The following is an 18,360-nucleotide window of genomic DNA, read 5'->3' as shown; positions in this document are numbered from 1 at the left end:
ATATACTTGCCTTATACGTTGGCACATAGGATCAAGCAGACCAGAGAGATCACATTACCAAGAAGATGTGAGTGAGTTTAAAACGAGCTTACACAGAGCAGATTGAATGGCAACTGGGGAATCAAAGTTTTGTGTCTGCACAAGAAGTGTTTGCACTGGAGTGTTGCTCTGGGCTGTAAATGCATGCTTAAGTTGGTGAGTGAGGGAGTTTGGTAATGAGGGCAGGAGGGTGATTCTTTCATTTTCTACGTTTCCTGAGTCATCAGTAGCTGGCTCCTGCTTTATTACAGGGGAAGATGCTGATTATCAGTAACTGGTAAGTTCGTCTACTTATTCTAATTGTAATAAGTTTTTTAAGTTACAGTGTGGCAGGTGAGCTTACCGGAGTGGAATGTCATCCTGCCGTATGTGGGAAGTCTTGGACGCACCATATTTCCTATACGGACATATCTGCAGGAAGTGTCACTGCTTACTGAAGCTTGAGCTGGTTTCAGAAGTTGAGCGGCAGCTGGAGTAATTTATGCATCCAGTGAGGCAAAAAGCAGGTTTAGAGAGGTGTGGGTCACACTGCAAGTTACAAACATGCAGGCAGAGAAGGAATGTGTGACTCCAGCCAGACTGCGACATCCGGGCACGTTATGCAGGAGTCTCCTGAGTCTATCTTGCTAGCTAATCAGTTTTCCATTTTGGATACTGGTTAGGGCAATGGTTCCTTGGGGAGTGCGGCCAAATCCAAGTCTGTGGCAACAAGAATGTCACTGAGTGGCTTCTGTGGGAGGGCATTCAGCAGATATTGTGATCCACATTGGTACCAATGACGTAGATAGGAAGAGATGATATCCTGAAAGCAGATTTGGGAAGAGAGATGGGATTTGTGCAAGCCGGTCGGGTTACAACTCAGCAGGACCAGGGCTAATAACCGCTCAGGATTATATGCTTGTGCTGTAAGGGAGGGGGGAGGGCTTGCCTTTCCTGATGTATATTGATGATCTAGATCTTGGTGTGCAGGGAACAATTTCAAGCTTTTCAGATAATACAGAACTGGGAAACATTGTCAACTGAGGAGGAAGGTGTAGAACCTCAAATTGGTAGGCAGACAGATGGCAGATGAAGTTCGATACAGGGAAGTGTGAGGTGATTTATTTAGCACAGATTTAATGATTTGCTAAAGAAGCAAATGTAATAATCTTGCATCCCCAAGTATCATTAAGTAGACTTATCAGAATCATTGGATGAATCTGGCTTGCAATGAGTAAGCTAACAGAATTAGCTTTAGTCAATTTTTCTGCACCAGTGAATAGCAGTGGTTGTATTTTAAGCAATTTGTTTTCTTTTTTGATAAATGTAAGAATACCCAATTATTTTTTTTCCAATTAAGGGTCAATTTAGCGTGGCCAACCCACCTAACCTGCACATCTTTGGGCTGTGGGGGTGAAACACACGCAGACACTGGGAGAATGTGCAAACTACACAGACCGTGACCCAGGGCTGTGATTGAGCCCAGGTCCTCTGTGCCATAGACAGCAGTGCTAAACACTGCGCCACTGTGCTGCCCTTATTTTAGGCAAGTTTTAACATTAAACTAACAAATACAAGAGTGTTTTTAAAAAAAAAAAAACAAAAACAGAACTGGTTAAAATGGTAAGGTGCGGGACTTCCGGTGACGGTGGGCGGGAGGCAGCCACGCGTTGCAGGGCTCCCGTTCGGGAACGGCATTGTCGGGGGTTAACACCCGGTCCTAGGGCCAGCGAAGGCAGTAAAAGTCAGGAGACAGCACAGAGGAGAAGAACGTCGAAGACCAGCAAAAAAACGGCCGTGAAAAAAGCGGCTGAAAGTCCGTCGGGGAGTGGAAAGGTCACCGTGGGGTCAGTAAAGAAAATGGAGGCTGGAGCACCAGGGGAGGCCACAGTGCTTACGGCTGAAGGAATAACTAAGGTGATGGCTGCGGAATTCGAAAAGCAGTTTGCGAAATGCATGGAGACGGTGAGGAAGGAGATGAGGGAGGTTGAGTGCGCTGGTGGAGGAGGCGATTTCCCTGGTGATGATGGCGGTGGTGAGCGTAGTGGCGGAGGTGCGAGAGCAAGGTGAGGCGCTGAAGGAAGTGGAGGAGACTTTATTGCAGCACGGTGATCAACTTGCCTCGATGGGGAAGGAGATGCGGAAGGTGATGGACACTAACAAGGATCTGCGAGGAGAAATGGAAGACCTGGAAAACCGATCCAGGCGACAGAATTTGAGGATTGTGGGGCTGCCCGAAGGAGTTGAAGGACCGAAGCCGACTGAGTATTTTGCCGCGATGCTGGCAAAACTATTGGGGGAGGGGGAGGATCCCTCCCGATATGAACTGGATCGGGCTCCTCGGTCGTGGAGGCCTGTACCAAAGGCGAGTGAGCCACCAAGGGCAGTGACTCTGTGCTTCCGTAGGTACAGTGTGAAGGAGAAGGTCCTGAGCTGGGCCAAGCAGAAGCGGGTGGTGCAGTGGGCTGGAGCTGGTATACGTGTATACCAGGACTTTACGGTGGAGCTGGCGAGGAGGCGGGCTGCCTTCAACCGGGTGAAGAGGGCACTGTACATTAGCAAGGTGCAGTGCGGCATTGTATATCCAGCGAAGCTGAGGGTGACTTACAAGCTCAGGGACTTTTATTTTGGAACGGCGGAAGCAGCGGAGGAGTTTGCGAAGGCAGATGGACTGTGGCAGAACTGACAAATTGAGAAATGGCCATGTGCCGATGTAACCTCATGACTGTATTTTCTTCTTTTTTGTTTCACTGCGTGCGGGTGTGGGGGCTAAAGGAGCCAATGGTGTATATATTTGGACAAGGGAAGGATGGGACTTTCACTCGAAATGAGGGCTCTTTGGGGTGTAGGTGGATATGCGGTGTGTGTGCTAAAAGGGGATCTCTGGGCTTTCCTAGGGCCGGGCAAGGGGGAAAGGCACCCGGGCGGGGGCCTCCACGCTGGCCGGTTTAAGCCGGCCAGTGAACGGGAGTGAGGTGGGGGGAGGGGCTGCGGCCATCGGAGCCTGGCAGAACAGGGTCCGAGTGGTCTAGCTGGGCTGTAAAGTTGGGGGGAAGGAACCGAGGCTGGGAGGAGGAGTTTTACAAGAGGCAGTGGATGGGAGGAGCTGGAGACTTTTGGGGGGGGGGGGGGGGGGGTGGACTCTATAGGTAAATGGTGCCCATGGGCGGTCCCGGACTCCTTTTTCTTTTTCTCTTTTGTTTTCTGTTTCCACCGTGGGAGGGTTTGGTTTATTGGATGCATATATTGACAGGTGGGCTGTTGTTTGGGGGGGGGGGGGTGGGAGGATGGGATCATTGGTATTGTTAAGGGGATTGAATTTGTATTTGTTACCATTTACTGTTTGTGGGTGGGGTGTAAATTTTTGAAGGAAAATGTGAAAATGTAGAATTAAAAAAAAATGTTTTTTCACTTCTTACTATTGCTTCGATTTGTCTTTGGCAATAAACTTCGAAATAAATATAAAACTATTTATGAAATTTTCTTGTTTTTCAGGTTGCTCTGCCTTTCAACCCTTATTTCTATGTTGCCACAAAAAAGGTTTGTAGAAGATCACCCATGAACCTTGCCAAAAATGAAAATAAGTCAATTTTATTTGCAAAAATATTTTTATGCATACAGACTACCCACAGATTTTTGTTTTTAACTTTTGAATTTTAAGCAAAAATGTAAATGATTGGGTATGAATGCAACTTTAGATTGCAGAATACTGCTGGCTCTCTTTTAAATTTACTCTGTAATTGGATACAATTACTTTGGGAAGCAGTTTTGAGAATAAGGATTGCTTTGATTATATCTCTATTAATGGATTTTTAAATTGAAAGCTGATTAGTGGAGTAGATTGAAGTGAATATAACTTTTTTTCACTTCACAAAACAGGGCTGTGAGCGTGAGGTTTCATCATTCTTGTCCAAGAAATTTCAAGGCAAAATAAGTAAACTATCAACCATTCCAAAAGAGGACTTGGATCTGGTGAGTTTTTGATCATGTTTTTCTTGTGTTTCCTTTCTCTGTCCTCACAAAAAATGATTGGGTGATATACTTCAATTTTTTTAATTGTTTTTTCTATAGCCTAACCACTTAGTTGGCTTGAAGAGACTCTATATTAAGCTCGCCTTTAATACAGTTGATGACTTGATAAAAGTCCGAAAAGAGATTTCGCCAGCTGTAAGGAAAAACAAAGAAAGGGAGAAATCAAATGATGCCTATACTGTTATGTTGTCCAGGTAATTCCACTGTTGATGGTGTTTATGTCATGTTTTCATCATTATCATGCTGCAAATCTTGGCTTCCCACCTCCTATAATTTTTCAATGTTGTTTAAGACTAGTTTTGTAATAAGTAACACTCGGGTTCTACAAAAGGTTGTAATGGAGTGTCTTGAAATTGCCCTGATAAATATCCACACAGCATAAATATTGATGAATCCTTCAGATATGGATTAATTTGAAGCCTGGGAAACAACAGTTAATCATACTTGTCACTTTTCTTCGAGATTGAAATGCAGTTTATGAAATATATTTTTAGTTCTATTGGATACTGCTACAATAAGGAGCAATTTAAAAAAAAAAAAAAAAAAATTCAGTTTCTTAATCCAGGCCCACCTGCTCTCTCAGGTGGTGTAAAAGATCCCATGGTACCAAGATGAGTTGGGGAATTATCCCCAGTGTCCTGGTCATTTATCCCTCAATCGACATCACAAAAAAATGTCTGGTCATTGCCACATAGTGGGCACTTGCTGTGCACAAAGTGACTGTTGTGTTATCTGCATTATAACAATGAATCCATTTCATTGGCTGTAAAATACTTTGGGGGCATCATCCCCTGGTTGTGAAATGCTCCATATTAATGAAGTCTTTATTTTTTATATCCTAATTTATTTTCAAACTATGAAGTACGAAAATATACCACTCTGAACAGGTGCTTAGAGATTTACAACGTGCTATGATAGAGCACAGTTAGCCCAGTTGGCTGGATGTCTGGTTTGTGATGCAGAGCAATGTCAACAGCATGGGGTCAATTCCCGTACCGCCTGAGGTTCTTCATGAAGACGCCACTTTCTCAACATTGCCCCTTGCTAGAGTGATGATCCTCGGGTTAAATCACAACCAGTCACCTCTCTCTCCCTCTCAAAAAGGGGAAGAGCAGCCTTTGGTACTTTGGCAACTTTCATTTAATTTCAAATGTGCACGCGTGATTGAAAAGAGTATTATATTGCTACTGCTGTATGTTGGCTTTGTCAGTGGTTTCAACAGTGGCTGCAAAAACAGGGTGGTTCAGCACTTGCTGATGACGGGTTACAGCGATGGTGGCAAAGGTCTATGGTTGTACAAAATTTGTTGACAAACAAGGAATTGAACAGGGGTTGTTGCTGTTTTGCAAGAAGGGTTAACTGTGATGTATCTTGGAACAGCAGTTCTTGGCGCACATATAGATGGCATCAACTTGGGTATATGGAAGTATACTTGAAATTTGCTGGTGTCATTAAACCCGGGCTTGGAAAATGCTACTGAAAACCTTCAGATAGACATAGATGGGTTTTCAGAATAGACAAATGGATGGAGGATGCAGTGTATTGCAGATAAGTATAAGGTGGGAAGAAAATGAAAGAGTGGAGTGTACACATAAAGGAATGAATGGTATAGAGAAAAAAATAGTCATAGCTTGTACAAAATCCTGGTTCAGCCACTGGTAATATACTTTGTGCAGATTTTGAAGCCCTATGATCAAAAATACATTTGATCATCAATTTAAAATTGTCCAAGTGAGAAATTATGTTGGGTGATATGTCTCCGCAAATCAGATTGTGGAACTGCAAATGTTTTTGCTATGGTGATTGGTTGAGGGAAACCTTCTACCTTTTTGAAGAAAAATGGAATTAGAGTTTGAAGATGTTGCAGGTTCTCAGGAGAGAACAGGCATTTTAACAGAATAGGTTAATTTGATTAAGGTTGCTTGCTTGGGTGGTGGGAAAAATGGCAACATAACCTAACCGGACAGATTTCTTCTGATTCCTATTTGTTCCTCGAAGGGTCGGTGCAAAAGTGCTGGTCTGAAAGGACTGCGTCCCTGCTGTAAACATCTTACTCAGTGGGCTCAACAGCTGGCTTGTAATGCAGAACAAAGCAGCAGCGTGGGTTCAATTCCCGTACCGGCCTCCACGAACAGGCGCCAGAATGTGGCGACTAGGGGCTTTTCACAGTAACTTCATTGAAGCCTACTTGTGACAATAAGTGATTATTATCATTATGCTTGTATGAATGAAAATGAAATGAAATGAAAAGCGCTTATTGTCACAAGTAGGCTTCAATGAAGTTACTGTGAAAAGCCCCAAGTTGCCACATTCCGGCGCCTGTTCGGGGAGGCTGTTAACGGGGATTGAACCGTGCTGCTGGCCTGCCGTTGGTCTGCTTTCAAAGCCAGCGATTTAGCCCTGTGCTAAACAGCCCCTGCCCCTATGGGCTTCAGGGTGTGACTGGGTCTACTTTCTCAACTGCAGCGTGACCCAGTACCTAACTGAGTGTTAGGAGGATAGTGGAATAACATTTTCAAAATTAATCGTTTGCAGTTTTTTGTTGAATTGTCCACTACCTTGTTGAGCATACTTTATATTAACACTAAAAGCTAAAATAATTTGTAGCCTAATTCAGTTCAATATTTTAGTAAGTGCTGATATCTGAAGCACAGGCTGGGAGCTGTTCCTGTCTGACAATGTGAGGAAACTAAACTAATTTAGCAACAAGTTTTAGGGGAATGAATAGTTTTGTCACTTGCTAAAGAGAAGAAAAAAAATAAAGTTAGGCATAGCCCACCTTGTACCAAGATAGTGTGAAAGGTCTGTCATAATTTTCTTTGTCTCGCCTGTTTCCTGAAAATATACCTGGAAAAGTTGGCTGCCCTATCCCAACAACTAAAAGAACTGTGCAGACTAAATAGGATTGGAAAGAACTTTACACAGTAAAACGATAGATCAATATTTAGTCACATTTTAAGGGATAATTTTTATAGTTTTTGGATTGTTTATTCATAAAGTACTGAATGCTCAATGGTTTGTAGGTAAGTTTCTGTAAAACTATTCCTGTATTGAATAGATCTCATGACAACGCACAGAAAGAGCACCCCTTATGTCTGCACTGGCCCTCAAAATGAGCAGTTCTCTTGAGTGCTATTCCCTCATCGCCTTCCCATAACTTTGCACATCCTTCTTTTTCAAGTAACGGTTTAATTTCCTTTTGAATGTCTCAATTGAATCTGCCTCCACCACAGTTTCTGACAGTGCATTCCAGATCTTAGCCACACGCTGCATGAAAAAGTCTTTCCTCATGTCACTTTTTTGCTTCTTTTGCCACTTGCTTTAGATCATTGCCCCTTCATTCTCGATCCCTTCACAATTGCAACCAGTTTTCCCTTATCTCTCTGTCTCGACCCCACATAATTTTGAACACCTATCAAATCTCCTTTTCGCTTTCTCTTCTCCAAAGAAAACAGTAAGAAGTCTTACAACACCAGGTTAAAGTCCAACAGGTTTGTTTCGATGTCACTAGCTTTCGGAGCGCTGCTCCTTCCTCAGGTGAATGAAGAGGTCTGTTCCAGAAACATACATATGGATTGATTCAAAGACGCCAGACAATGCTTGGGATGCGAGCATTAGCAGGTGATTAAATCTTTACAGATCCAGAGATGGGGTAACCCCAGGTTAAAGAGGTGTGAATTGTCAAGCCAGGACAGTTGGTAGGATTTCGCAGGCCAGATGGTGGGGGATGAATGTAATGCGACATGATCAGGGCATTCAGCCTCTGATCTCCGGGTAAGCGTTCTCCAAGGCGGCCTTCAGGACGCGCGTCAACGCAGAATCGCCGAGCAGAAACTTATAGCCACGTTCCGCACACATGCGTGCAGCCTCAACCTCCCCATCTGGCCTGCGAAATCCTACCAACTGTCCTGGCTTGACACAATTCACACCCCTTTAACCTGGGATTATCCCATCTCCGGATCTGTAAAGATTTAATCACCTGCTAATGCTCGCATTCCAAGCATTGTCTGGCATCTTTGAATCAGTCTATATATATATGTTTCTGGAACATACCTCTTCATTCACCTGAGGAAGGAGCAGCGCTCCGAAAGCTAGTGACATCGAAACAAACCTGTTGGACTTTAACCTGGTGTTGTAAGACTTCTTACTGTGCTCACCCCAGTCCAATGCCGGCATCTCCATACAAAAGAAAACAGTCCCAGCTTCTCCAATCTGTCTTCATAACTGAAGTTCCTCCTATCTGAATATTTTTTTGCATTTTTTCCAATGCTTTCACATCTTTCCTAAATTGCAGTGCCTCGCACTGGACGCAACTAATGCCTTATATAACGTTCAATAACCTCCTTGCTCTTCCACTTGATATACCTATTAATAAAGCCTACACTACTGTAAGCTTTATTAACTGCTCTCTCAACCTGGCTTGCCACCTTTAATGACTTGGGCACATATAAACTCAAGTCCTTATGCTCCTGCACCTGCTTTGATGTTGTACCCTTTATTGCATTTTTATATTGCTACATTTTGTGGTATTTATTTGTGATGGTAGTGCCTTGGCCGGGGGCAATGTTACTGAAGAGGAAGGAACATCCAAAAAAATTTCTGATCAAATGGAAAACATAATTGACATCCGGGAATACGATGTACCCTATCATGTTCGAGTATCCATTGATCTGAAGATTCAAGTGGTGAGTGCATTTATGTTTTGCTAGTATTTTCTAACTGTGCAAATAAAGCAATGCTTTCGCTGGGATAATACAAAGCTGTTAACTGAATCTGAAACCTAAGGTTGCTGCATAATTGCTGTGAAGTTATGAATTCATTCCTCTCCACACATTGCAGAGTCTTGTGCCATTTGTGGCCAAGAGGTTAGTGATATGATATGTACAGTCTAAGGAGAGTAGAGTTAATAAGATAATGTTCCTGTATATCAACACTAGATGGCATCACTGAGTAGTCTGAGAAAAGGCTGCATCTCTAGGCATGCTGGGAGAAGCTGTTGGAGATTTTGATGTAGAAGGATAGTGTGAAGTTGAGTTAGTGTAGTTTGTATATTAGAGAGATTCTTAATTATTGTATCACAGATTCAGTACTATTATTTTGTTAACTGATACTCAGTAGAGTGTGCGAGCCAAATCAAGTTAAGTAGTGTAAAATAAATTAATTTTGATTTAAACACTTTATCAACGTTACATCTTTGGCTATCTTGGAGAACAAAACAAGGAACATAACTGTTAGCTGGTAACCTAATCTCAGACTTGTTTCCACACTGTCCGATTGAGCAACCTGGAGGTATGAGAAAGCAGTTCTTTAGTTACATTTCTCTTTCCATTTTAATTTGTTTGAGCACGTGGGGTGGAATTTTTCGAATATATATTTAAGGGTAAAGACATCTAGCAGAAGAGATTATTGTCGTGTTCTCGTCCTACTGCTGACACCTGTTGGATGATTTCCATTAGTATTAAAGGTAGCTGCTTATCCAGATGAAATCCGAGTGAAAAAGGTTTTGAAAATTTTGCTATGTTATGTGATTTATTTTTGGAAGTGTCAGTCTGATTATGGATTAATTCTGATTCTTTAGATAGTTGATTCTCATCTTACTTCCTAGGCACATTGGTACAATATACGAATTCGTGGTGGTGTCTATCCTCCTGAGATTATACGTAGGGACGACTTGGTTGAGCGACCAGTAAGTAGTAAATGAATGCACAGCTTCATCCAAATCTGATAGAGCACGGTTTGTTGACTTAACTAAGCCCCTTTGGTCAGTAAAATTTACATAGAAACATACATATATAGAAAATAGAAGCAGGAGAAAGCCCTTCGGGCCTGCTCCACCATTCATTATCATCTCTCCTCCCGTCAGTCCTAAAAGGTTTACCCCTTATCCTCAAACTATGACACCTGGTTTTGGACTCCTCCACCATCGGGAACATTCTTTCTAAATCTACCCTGTCTAATCCTGTTAGAATTTTATACGTTTCTATGAGAGCGCCTCTTACTCTTCTGAACACCAATGGATATAATCTCAATTAACTTGGTCTCTCCTGATATGACAGTCCTGCCATCCCAGGAATCAGCCTTCGAAGCAAGAACATCCTTCCTCCGATAAGGACACCTAAACTGCAGACAATATTCCATGTGTGGCCTCCCCAGGTCCCTAACAATCACAGTAAAACATCCATATTCCGACACACAAATCCTCTTGAAATGAATTTAGTTGCATTTATGCTTTAAAGAAACACAATTTGACACTAGTGAGTTAATTAAAATTAAGATGGAATAGTGCTTTTAGAAAGTTGCATAAATATCAGCTTAATGGCAAATGTGAAAATCCAGAGTTGTGCCAGTTTTTGTACAGATTATTTTTATAATTTGTTAATGATTTGAATGAAATATTTATATTTGTTACATAATTGTCTTTTACAGGATCCTGTCGTTTTGGCATTTGACATTGAAACTACAAAATTGCCATTGAAATTTCCAGATGCTGAAAATGATCAGATCATGATGATTTCCTACATGATTGATGGACAGGTTGTTTAAGTATTTGTCATAAAGGTGAAATGTAACATGTTAAATAAAGAGTAGGTTCATTAGTATATGAAATAGGAAGAAACCCAGTATGCGAATTTTAGATTTTTTTTTTTTAGTTTTGTGTCAACTATCGAGTGGAGCACAGAAAATGCACTGAGCAATACTGGAATGTGTATGAAAATGAGATAGATTAAGTACTCTAGCATTCAACACTACAGTTTGAATCAGCAATTGCACTTGGGAGTGTAGTTACCGAACATTGGTGAGACTGAAACCGTTGTCTTCGGCTTTCATCACAAACTACACAACTTTGTCACCGAATTCAACTGTCGCCTCTGCCATTGAATGGGATTGTTAGGAATCTCTGCTTCTTATTGAAAAAGTGGCTGAACTGATCCCATATCCTCCCACATCACAAACACTGCTGACTTTCACCTCTAATATTAACTTATAGTAGCCTACTTTCTGCTCAAAGCACAATCCCACCACCTTGTGACTTACACGGTAGCACAATGATTAGCACTGTTGCTTCACAGTGCCAGGGTCCCAGGTTTGATTCCCGGCTTGGGTTCACTGTCTGTGCGGAGTCTGCACGTTCTCCCCTTGTCTGTGTGGGTTTCCTCTGTGTGCTCCGGTTTCCTCCGCCAAGTTCCGAAAGACGTGCTTGTTACGTGAATTGGGCATTCTGAATTCACCCTCCGTGCACCTGAACAGGTGCCGGAGTGTGTCGATTAGGGGATTTTCACAGTAACTTCATTACAGTGTTAATGTAAGCCTACTTGTGACAATAATGATTATTATTATTTCAGTGCTTTCGTTTCTGGGTTCCCATCCTCACCCCTTATATACCTTTCCTGGACTCGCTCCTCCACCCTCTTTCCAATCACTTCCCCCTCAACACTTCCCTCTCAGCACAATATTTGGTTTCTCCAACTCTGACCTCTTCTAGCATTAGCAACCCCTCTACCATTAGCAGCTGTGCCTTCAACCACCTAATCCCCGCGCTCTTATCATTTCTTCCCTCGCTATCTCCGTCTTTTTTTAAGCCTCGTATTAAAACACATTGTTTGATTAAGCCTGAGGTTATCTCTCCTAATACATCCATCTTTGGCTTGACATCTATTTTCTTATGATTATGCCTCTAATATTACTTAATGTTTGCCCATGCAAGACAAATTCAAGTTGTTGGAGTCTTATCAGCTGTTGCTCTGCGTTTATACCAAAGTATACCTTGAACTGACTGGGATATGTAATATTTAGTTCTATCTCTCTCTTTACAGGGATATTTGATAACAAACCGGGAAATTGTATCTGAAGATATTGAGGATTTTGAGTTTACACCAAAGCCAGAATATGAGGGCCCTTTCTGTGTATTTAATGAACCAGATGAGGTGGGTGAAATCTGTTTGATTTGCAACTTGACATTTTTAAAGTGTTTTTGTTTATTGATTTAGTCTTTTACACTAAGGTCTAGCTTTAGAATGTGTGTAATGCCACTTATTTAAAGCTGGAGACCCAGTTTTACAGGTACCTACTTCTGTCCAGTTTCAGGTTTTTTTTCTCGTTTTTCAGAAATCACTATGAAAAGTTTTGCAAACAGCTGGTGAGCTTTACTTTTTATTGTGCTTTAGGTGAGCTTAATTCGAAGATGGTTTGAACAAGTCCAGGAAACTAAACCTAACATACTTGTGACGTATAACGGTGACTCTTTTGATTGGTGAGTGCGTTTTTATTGTTGATGCTGCAGTGACTGCTCTGTAATCTTTATAAATTGGACAAGTGATCTGTCCAGATCTGCGCTCTCAGATGTTTTCACTGTTTGAGACTTCTCAATAATAGGTTCATCTGAGAGTAGCCATTCTACAAATCTAACTCTCCCTTCCCCAGGAGTCTGCAGTCTCTCTATTACAGCAGCCACCCTTTTAATGAAAAAGAATGGTATATGAGCAGCAAATGACATTGCATAAAATACGATCAAATGATTTATAAGATTTTATTTGATGTTGGACCATGTTAGCTCAGTTGGTGTATATGTTAAGAATATTACACTATTGTGAAATGGAGAACTCCGAATAATCCTAAATATCCTGTTTCATTGGATGGGTCCTTTTTCCATTCCGAACAGGCAGGGTATGTTTATTCCCCTCTGGAATGGGATTATAAATGAGGATGCTGAATCGCAAATGAGGGGCTGAGAATAATTTAAAAGAAACATTTGCTAAGTACTTAAACAGCAAATGTGTTTCCATCCAGAAGGTGAGACAGCATCTGCGGACAGAGAAACAGTGCTTCTGGTTGTTGACCTATAATCATAGCTGTAAGATGAAGATGTTAGAAATACTATCAGCCTTTAAGCATGTTTAGACTCTTGAGCGTTGATTGACTCTGTACTTCCTTAAAAGTTTGTATTATTTCTAATTCTAATGACAGGTCATTGACTTGAAGCATTAACTATCTGTTGGTCTGAGTCTTTGCAGCGTTTGTCTTTCTCACTGCAATTGCTGGACATCTGAAATATTATGCTTTTTTTGTCGTGCTTTATATTGTATTGTCATAATCAATATTTTCGCTTCTGTGGTAGAAAAATTCAACACACTCGTTAAGACAGAATAACAAGCTTTATTGTCAAAAACAACTGCATGCAGTAATGGCTGAAACTTGAAGTAAGAGGGCAGTCAACAAAACTGCTCAGTCTTTCATAAGTTCTGCGCTTTTGCGGAGAATTAACTCAATTTGGTCATTTCACTCATACCATTATTTAGTCCTCGGAGGGAACATTGAAAGGTCAGAATAGACTTGTTTCTTCCTGAACTTATCTTTGTTTTAAAGTCCTACGACCCTGGGTTATGACAAGTTAGTTTTATCAGGAGTTGCCAAGGTCCGGTGTTTTGGAATGGCTCGACCTTCGCTGATCTTTTCAGACTTCAAGTTATGCAGAGTTGGCCTACGGCCATACTAGTCTGAAAATGGTTAGGGCAGCATTCTTTACCTGGGCCTGGGGAGCTGGAATGAGTAGTTTCAGTCTTTCTGGTATTGTATCAAACCTTTTGACCAGTCTTCCCATCATGCCATTACTTAATTCATACCATATCACAGTATAACTTTCGATAGGTGGGTAAAAGAACTAACAAAATGCAGATCCTACAAGGTGTTTAGGTCTCCTTTCAGAGGACCACCATTACTGTATCTGGTAACAGGAAATGAACCAGATCAATAAGATAAATAAAAATAGGAGATCATCTGATAGTGACCACAATATAGGTAGGATAATAATTAAGAAATATATAAGAATGGCAAAGGACCAGGATAATAGATTTGAGAAAAGCTGATTTTCAGGGATGGAAAATAGAATTTGGGAAAACAAAATCAACAACAATATTGGCTAACAGTGATGTAGAATGGCATTTGTAGAAGTTGCACCCTCGGGTCCCTTTGCTCCTCAACCCCAATGTTCCCTCAGCAAGCTGCAACATCTAACCTTTATTTAAAATGGTGCTCAGCACAGTGGGGGGGGGGAATGGTGTGATTACATTCAGAACAAGAAGAAACTAAGCACTAAAGAACCATCATGGATGAATGGAGAGGAGAGCGTGACAAAAGAATACAAAGAGACTGAGAGACATCTAGAGGGACAATTAAATCCGTGAACATGAAACAAAAACTGTAACACACTTTACAGGCATATAAATACAAGGAACATCTGAATGGGAATAGGGCCATTAGAGGACGCTCAGCATGAAATCGCAAAGCAATAGTGAAATGGCAGAAATAAATATATATATTTTGCTTCGGTATTTGCCAGAGAGATGGATCAACTGGACATGATATCCGAAGAGGAGATTGTATTTAAAATTATAAAAGAATAGAAATATCATTAACTCATCAAATTTTAAAAAAAAAAAAAAATGTTTTTAAACCCTGATCCAGATGGATTGCACCTGCATATTCTAATACATGTGGAGGTGCTATTACACAATAGTGCAATCAAAACAGCTGGTGTATAGCTAAGTTTATAACTATATAACTATATTTAAAAAGGGCTATAGAACGATGGATCATTCAGCTTAGCATCAATAGTAAGAAAAAATAATGAAATAAAGAAATGCATAGTAAAACATCTAGGATCCAAAAATTGGAAGTCACAGGATTTTACAAGAAAATTCTTTACTTGACCAACCTCAGTGAATGCTTCGAAGAGATAACAAGAGTCGACATGAGTTATATGATTGATGTGATATATCTAGATTTATGATTAGCCTTTGATAAGGTTCACGTAATAGATAATAAAACAGAAAATAATGGAAAAGCTCAACAAGTGTAGCTCTATGGATAGCTGGCTGACCGCAAAAGAAAAGAATTGCAATAAATTGGTGCTAGTTTAGAGTGACAGAAATGGCACGGAAACACACAAGAATTAGTGCTGGGGCCACAGTTCTTTTTAAAAAAAAAAAAAAAAATGTCCCCCCCCCCCCCCTCCGTAACAAAGAAAAGAAAGAAAGCTCGCGTGGCAAGACATGAACATGGCAAGTCAATAAGATACAGAACTTTGTACATTGGATTCTTCCCGTACATGTCAGTTTCCAGATCATTCATGTGTTTTCTTGCTCAAATCCCCCCCCCCCCCCCCCCCAGAGAAACCCCCCTTGCCCCTCCCCAAACGAACGATTTCCCCCCCCCCCCCCTGGTTGCTGCTGCTGCTGTCCGACCATCATCTAACGCTCCGCGAGATGGTTGAGGAATGGTTGCCACCGCCTGTAGAACCCCTGCGCAGACCCTCTCAGGGCAAACTTTATCCTCTCCAACCTGATAAACCCTGCCATATCATTTATCCAGGCCTCCACGCTGGGGGGCTTCGCCTCCTTCCACATTAGCAAGGTCCTTCGCCGGGCTACTAGGGACGCAAAGGCCCAAATGCCGGCCTCTTTCGCCTCCTGCACTCCCGGCTCGTCCACTACTCCAAATAGTGCTAGCCCCAGCTTAGTTTGACCCGTACTTTCACCACCTTCGATACTGTTCCCGCAACTCCCCTCCAGTGCCGGGCATGACCAAAACATATGGACATGGTTCACCGGACTTCCTGAGCACCTCCCACATCCGTCCTCCACCCCAAAGAACCTACTCAGCCTCGCCCCCGTCATATGCGCTCGACGAACCACCTTAAATTGTATCAGGTAAGCCTGGCACACGAGGAAGAGGCATTAACCCTACTTGGGGCATCAGCCCATAGCCCCTCCTCAATCTCCTCCACCAACTCCTCCTCCCATTTACCCTTCATCTCCTCTACCAAAGCCTCCCCCTCTTCTTTCATCTCCTGGTATATCGCCGACACCTTGCCTTCTCCGACCCATACGCCCAAAATCACCCTATCTTGAATCCCCTGTGCCGGGAGTAGCGGAAATTCCCTCACCTGCCGCCTCACAAACGCCCTCACTTGCATGTACCTGAAAGCGTTTCCCGGGAGTAGCCCAAACTTCTCCTCCAGCGCCCCTAAGCTCGCAAACGACCCGTCAATGAACAGGTCCCCCATTCTTCTAATCCCTGCCCGATGCCAGCTCTGAAACCTCCCCCCCCCATCCAACCCTCCTGGGACAAACTGATGGTTGTCTCTGATCAGGGACCACACCGAGGCTCCCGTCGCACCCCTGTGCCGTCTCCACTGCCCCCAGATCTTTAGCGTTGCCGCCACCACCGGGCTCGTGCCGTCACCAGCGTCCCCAGGCTTGTTCCTTTGCAGGACGCCATCTCCAACCTCTTCCACGCCGCCCCCTCTCCCTCCATCACCCACTTACGGATCATTGCCTCGTTGGCTGCCCAATAATAACCACTCAGATTCGGCAATGCCAACCCTCCTCTATCTCTGCTACGCTCCAAGAACCCCCTCCTTACCCGCGGGGTCTTGCTCGCCCACACAAATCCCGTAATGCTCCTGCTTACCCTCTTAAAGAAGGCCTTAGTAATCACAATTGGGAGGCATTGGAATACAAAAAGAAACCTCGGGAGGACCACCATTTTAACCGACTGTACCCTACCCGCCAGCGAGTGGCAACATGTCCCACCTTTTAAAATATTCCTCCATCTGTTCCACCAGCCGCGTCAAATTACGTTTGTGCAGTGCCCCCCAGCTCCTAGCTACCTGAATCCCCAAGTATTGAAAGCTCCTTTCCGCCCTCCTCAACGGTAGGTCGTCTATCCCTCTTCCCTGGTCCCCCGGATGGATCACGAAGAGCTCACTCTTTCCCACATTGAGCTTATAGCCCGAAAAGTCTCCAAACTCCCATAGGATCTGCATTACCTCAACCATCCCCTCCACTGGATCCGCCACGTACAGCAACAGGTCGTCTGCGTACAGCGACACTCGATGTCCTCTCCCCCTCTAACCACCCCCTTCCATTTCCCCGACTCCCTTAACGCCATGGCCAAAGGTTCAATTGCCAATGCAAACAGCAGTGGGGATAGGGGGCACCCTTGCCTCGTCCCTCGATACAGCCAGAAATACTCCGACCTCCGCCGGTTCGTGACCACACTCGCCACCGGGGCTTTATACAGGAGCTTAACCCAACTAATAAACCCTCCCTCGAACCCAAACCTCCTCAACACTTCCCAGAGATACTCCCACTCTACCCGATCAAAGGCCTTCTCCGCGTCCATGGCTGTCACTATCTCCGCTTCTCCCTCCACCGATGGCATCATTATCACATTTAAGAGCCTTTGCACATTAGTATTTAACTGCCTACCCTTTACGAATCCCGTCTGGTCCTCGTGAATCACCCCCGAGACACAGTCCTCAATCCTCGTGGCCAACATTTTTGCCAGCAACTTAGCATCTACGTTAAGGAGCGAGATCGGTCTATACGACCCACATTTCAGTGGGTCCTTATCCCGCTTCAAGATCAAAGAGATCGTCGCCTCCGACATTTTCGGGGGCAGGGTTCCCCCCTCCCTTGCTTCATTGAAGGTCCTTACCAGCAACGGGGCTAACAGGTCTACATACTTCCTATAAAACTCCACCGGGAACCCATCCGGCCCCGTGGCCTTCCCTGCCTGCATGCTCCCCAGTCCTTTAACCAGCTCCTCCACCCCAATTGGCGCCCCCAAACCAGCCACCTCCTGCTCCTCCACCCTTGGGAACCTCAATTGGTCCAAGAATCGCCGCATCCCCTCTTTTCCCCCTGGGGGCTGGGACCTATACAGCTCCTCGTAAAAGGCCTTAAAAGCCTCATTCAATTTACCCGCACTCCGCACTGTAGTTCCCCTGCCATCTTTGACTCCGCCTATTTCCCTCGCTGCCATCCTCTTACGGAGCTGATGTGCCAGCATCCGACTCGCCTTCTCCCCATATTCATATATCGCCCCCTGTGCCTTCCTCCACTGTGCCTCTGCCTTCCCTGTGGTCAACAGGTCGAACTCCGTCTGGAGACTTCGTCTCTCCCGGAGTAGTCCCTCATCAGGTGCCTCTGCATAGCTCCTGTCCACCCTTAAAATCTCCCCCACTAACCTCTCCCTTTCCCTGCCCTCTTCACCCTATGAGCCCTGATGGAGATTAACTCTACCCTGACCACCGCCTTCAGCGCCTCCCATACTACTCCCACCTGCACCACCCAGTTGTCGTTGGCCTCCAGATACCTTTCGATACACCCCCGCACCCCCAAGCACACTTCCTCGTCTGCCAGCAGTCCCACATCCAACCTCCACAACGGGCGTTGGTCCCTCCTCCTCCAGCTCTAGCTCCACCCAATGTGGGGCATGGTCTGAAATGGCTATGGCCGAATACTCCGT

At 43.7% G+C, this 18,360-nt stretch overlaps 1 protein-coding gene across 1 annotated transcript in view; it reads left to right on the top strand.

The window, feature by feature from the left end:
- Window positions 1-18,360, top strand: part of pole (polymerase (DNA directed), epsilon) — a 204,791-nt gene that overhangs the window by 10,350 nt on the left and 176,081 nt on the right. The window contains exons 4-11 of the mRNA XM_072487322.1: window positions 3,514-3,558; window positions 3,898-3,990; window positions 4,090-4,244; window positions 8,597-8,735; window positions 9,656-9,736; window positions 10,477-10,584; window positions 11,865-11,975; window positions 12,216-12,301. Coding sequence (XP_072343423.1) covers window positions 3,514-3,558; window positions 3,898-3,990; window positions 4,090-4,244; window positions 8,597-8,735; window positions 9,656-9,736; window positions 10,477-10,584; window positions 11,865-11,975; window positions 12,216-12,301 — 818 coding nt within the window. The remainder of the gene's footprint in view (window positions 1-3,513; window positions 3,559-3,897; window positions 3,991-4,089; window positions 4,245-8,596; window positions 8,736-9,655; window positions 9,737-10,476; window positions 10,585-11,864; window positions 11,976-12,215; window positions 12,302-18,360) is intronic.

The sequence above is a fragment of the Scyliorhinus torazame genome, chromosome 1 (assembly GCF_047496885.1).
Source record: "Scyliorhinus torazame isolate Kashiwa2021f chromosome 1, sScyTor2.1, whole genome shotgun sequence".
In the NCBI taxonomy this organism is placed as follows: Eukaryota; Metazoa; Chordata; class Chondrichthyes; order Carcharhiniformes; family Scyliorhinidae; genus Scyliorhinus; species Scyliorhinus torazame.
The sequence above is the reverse complement of the archived record's forward strand: the minus strand, read 5'-3'. Positions and strand labels throughout refer to the sequence as shown.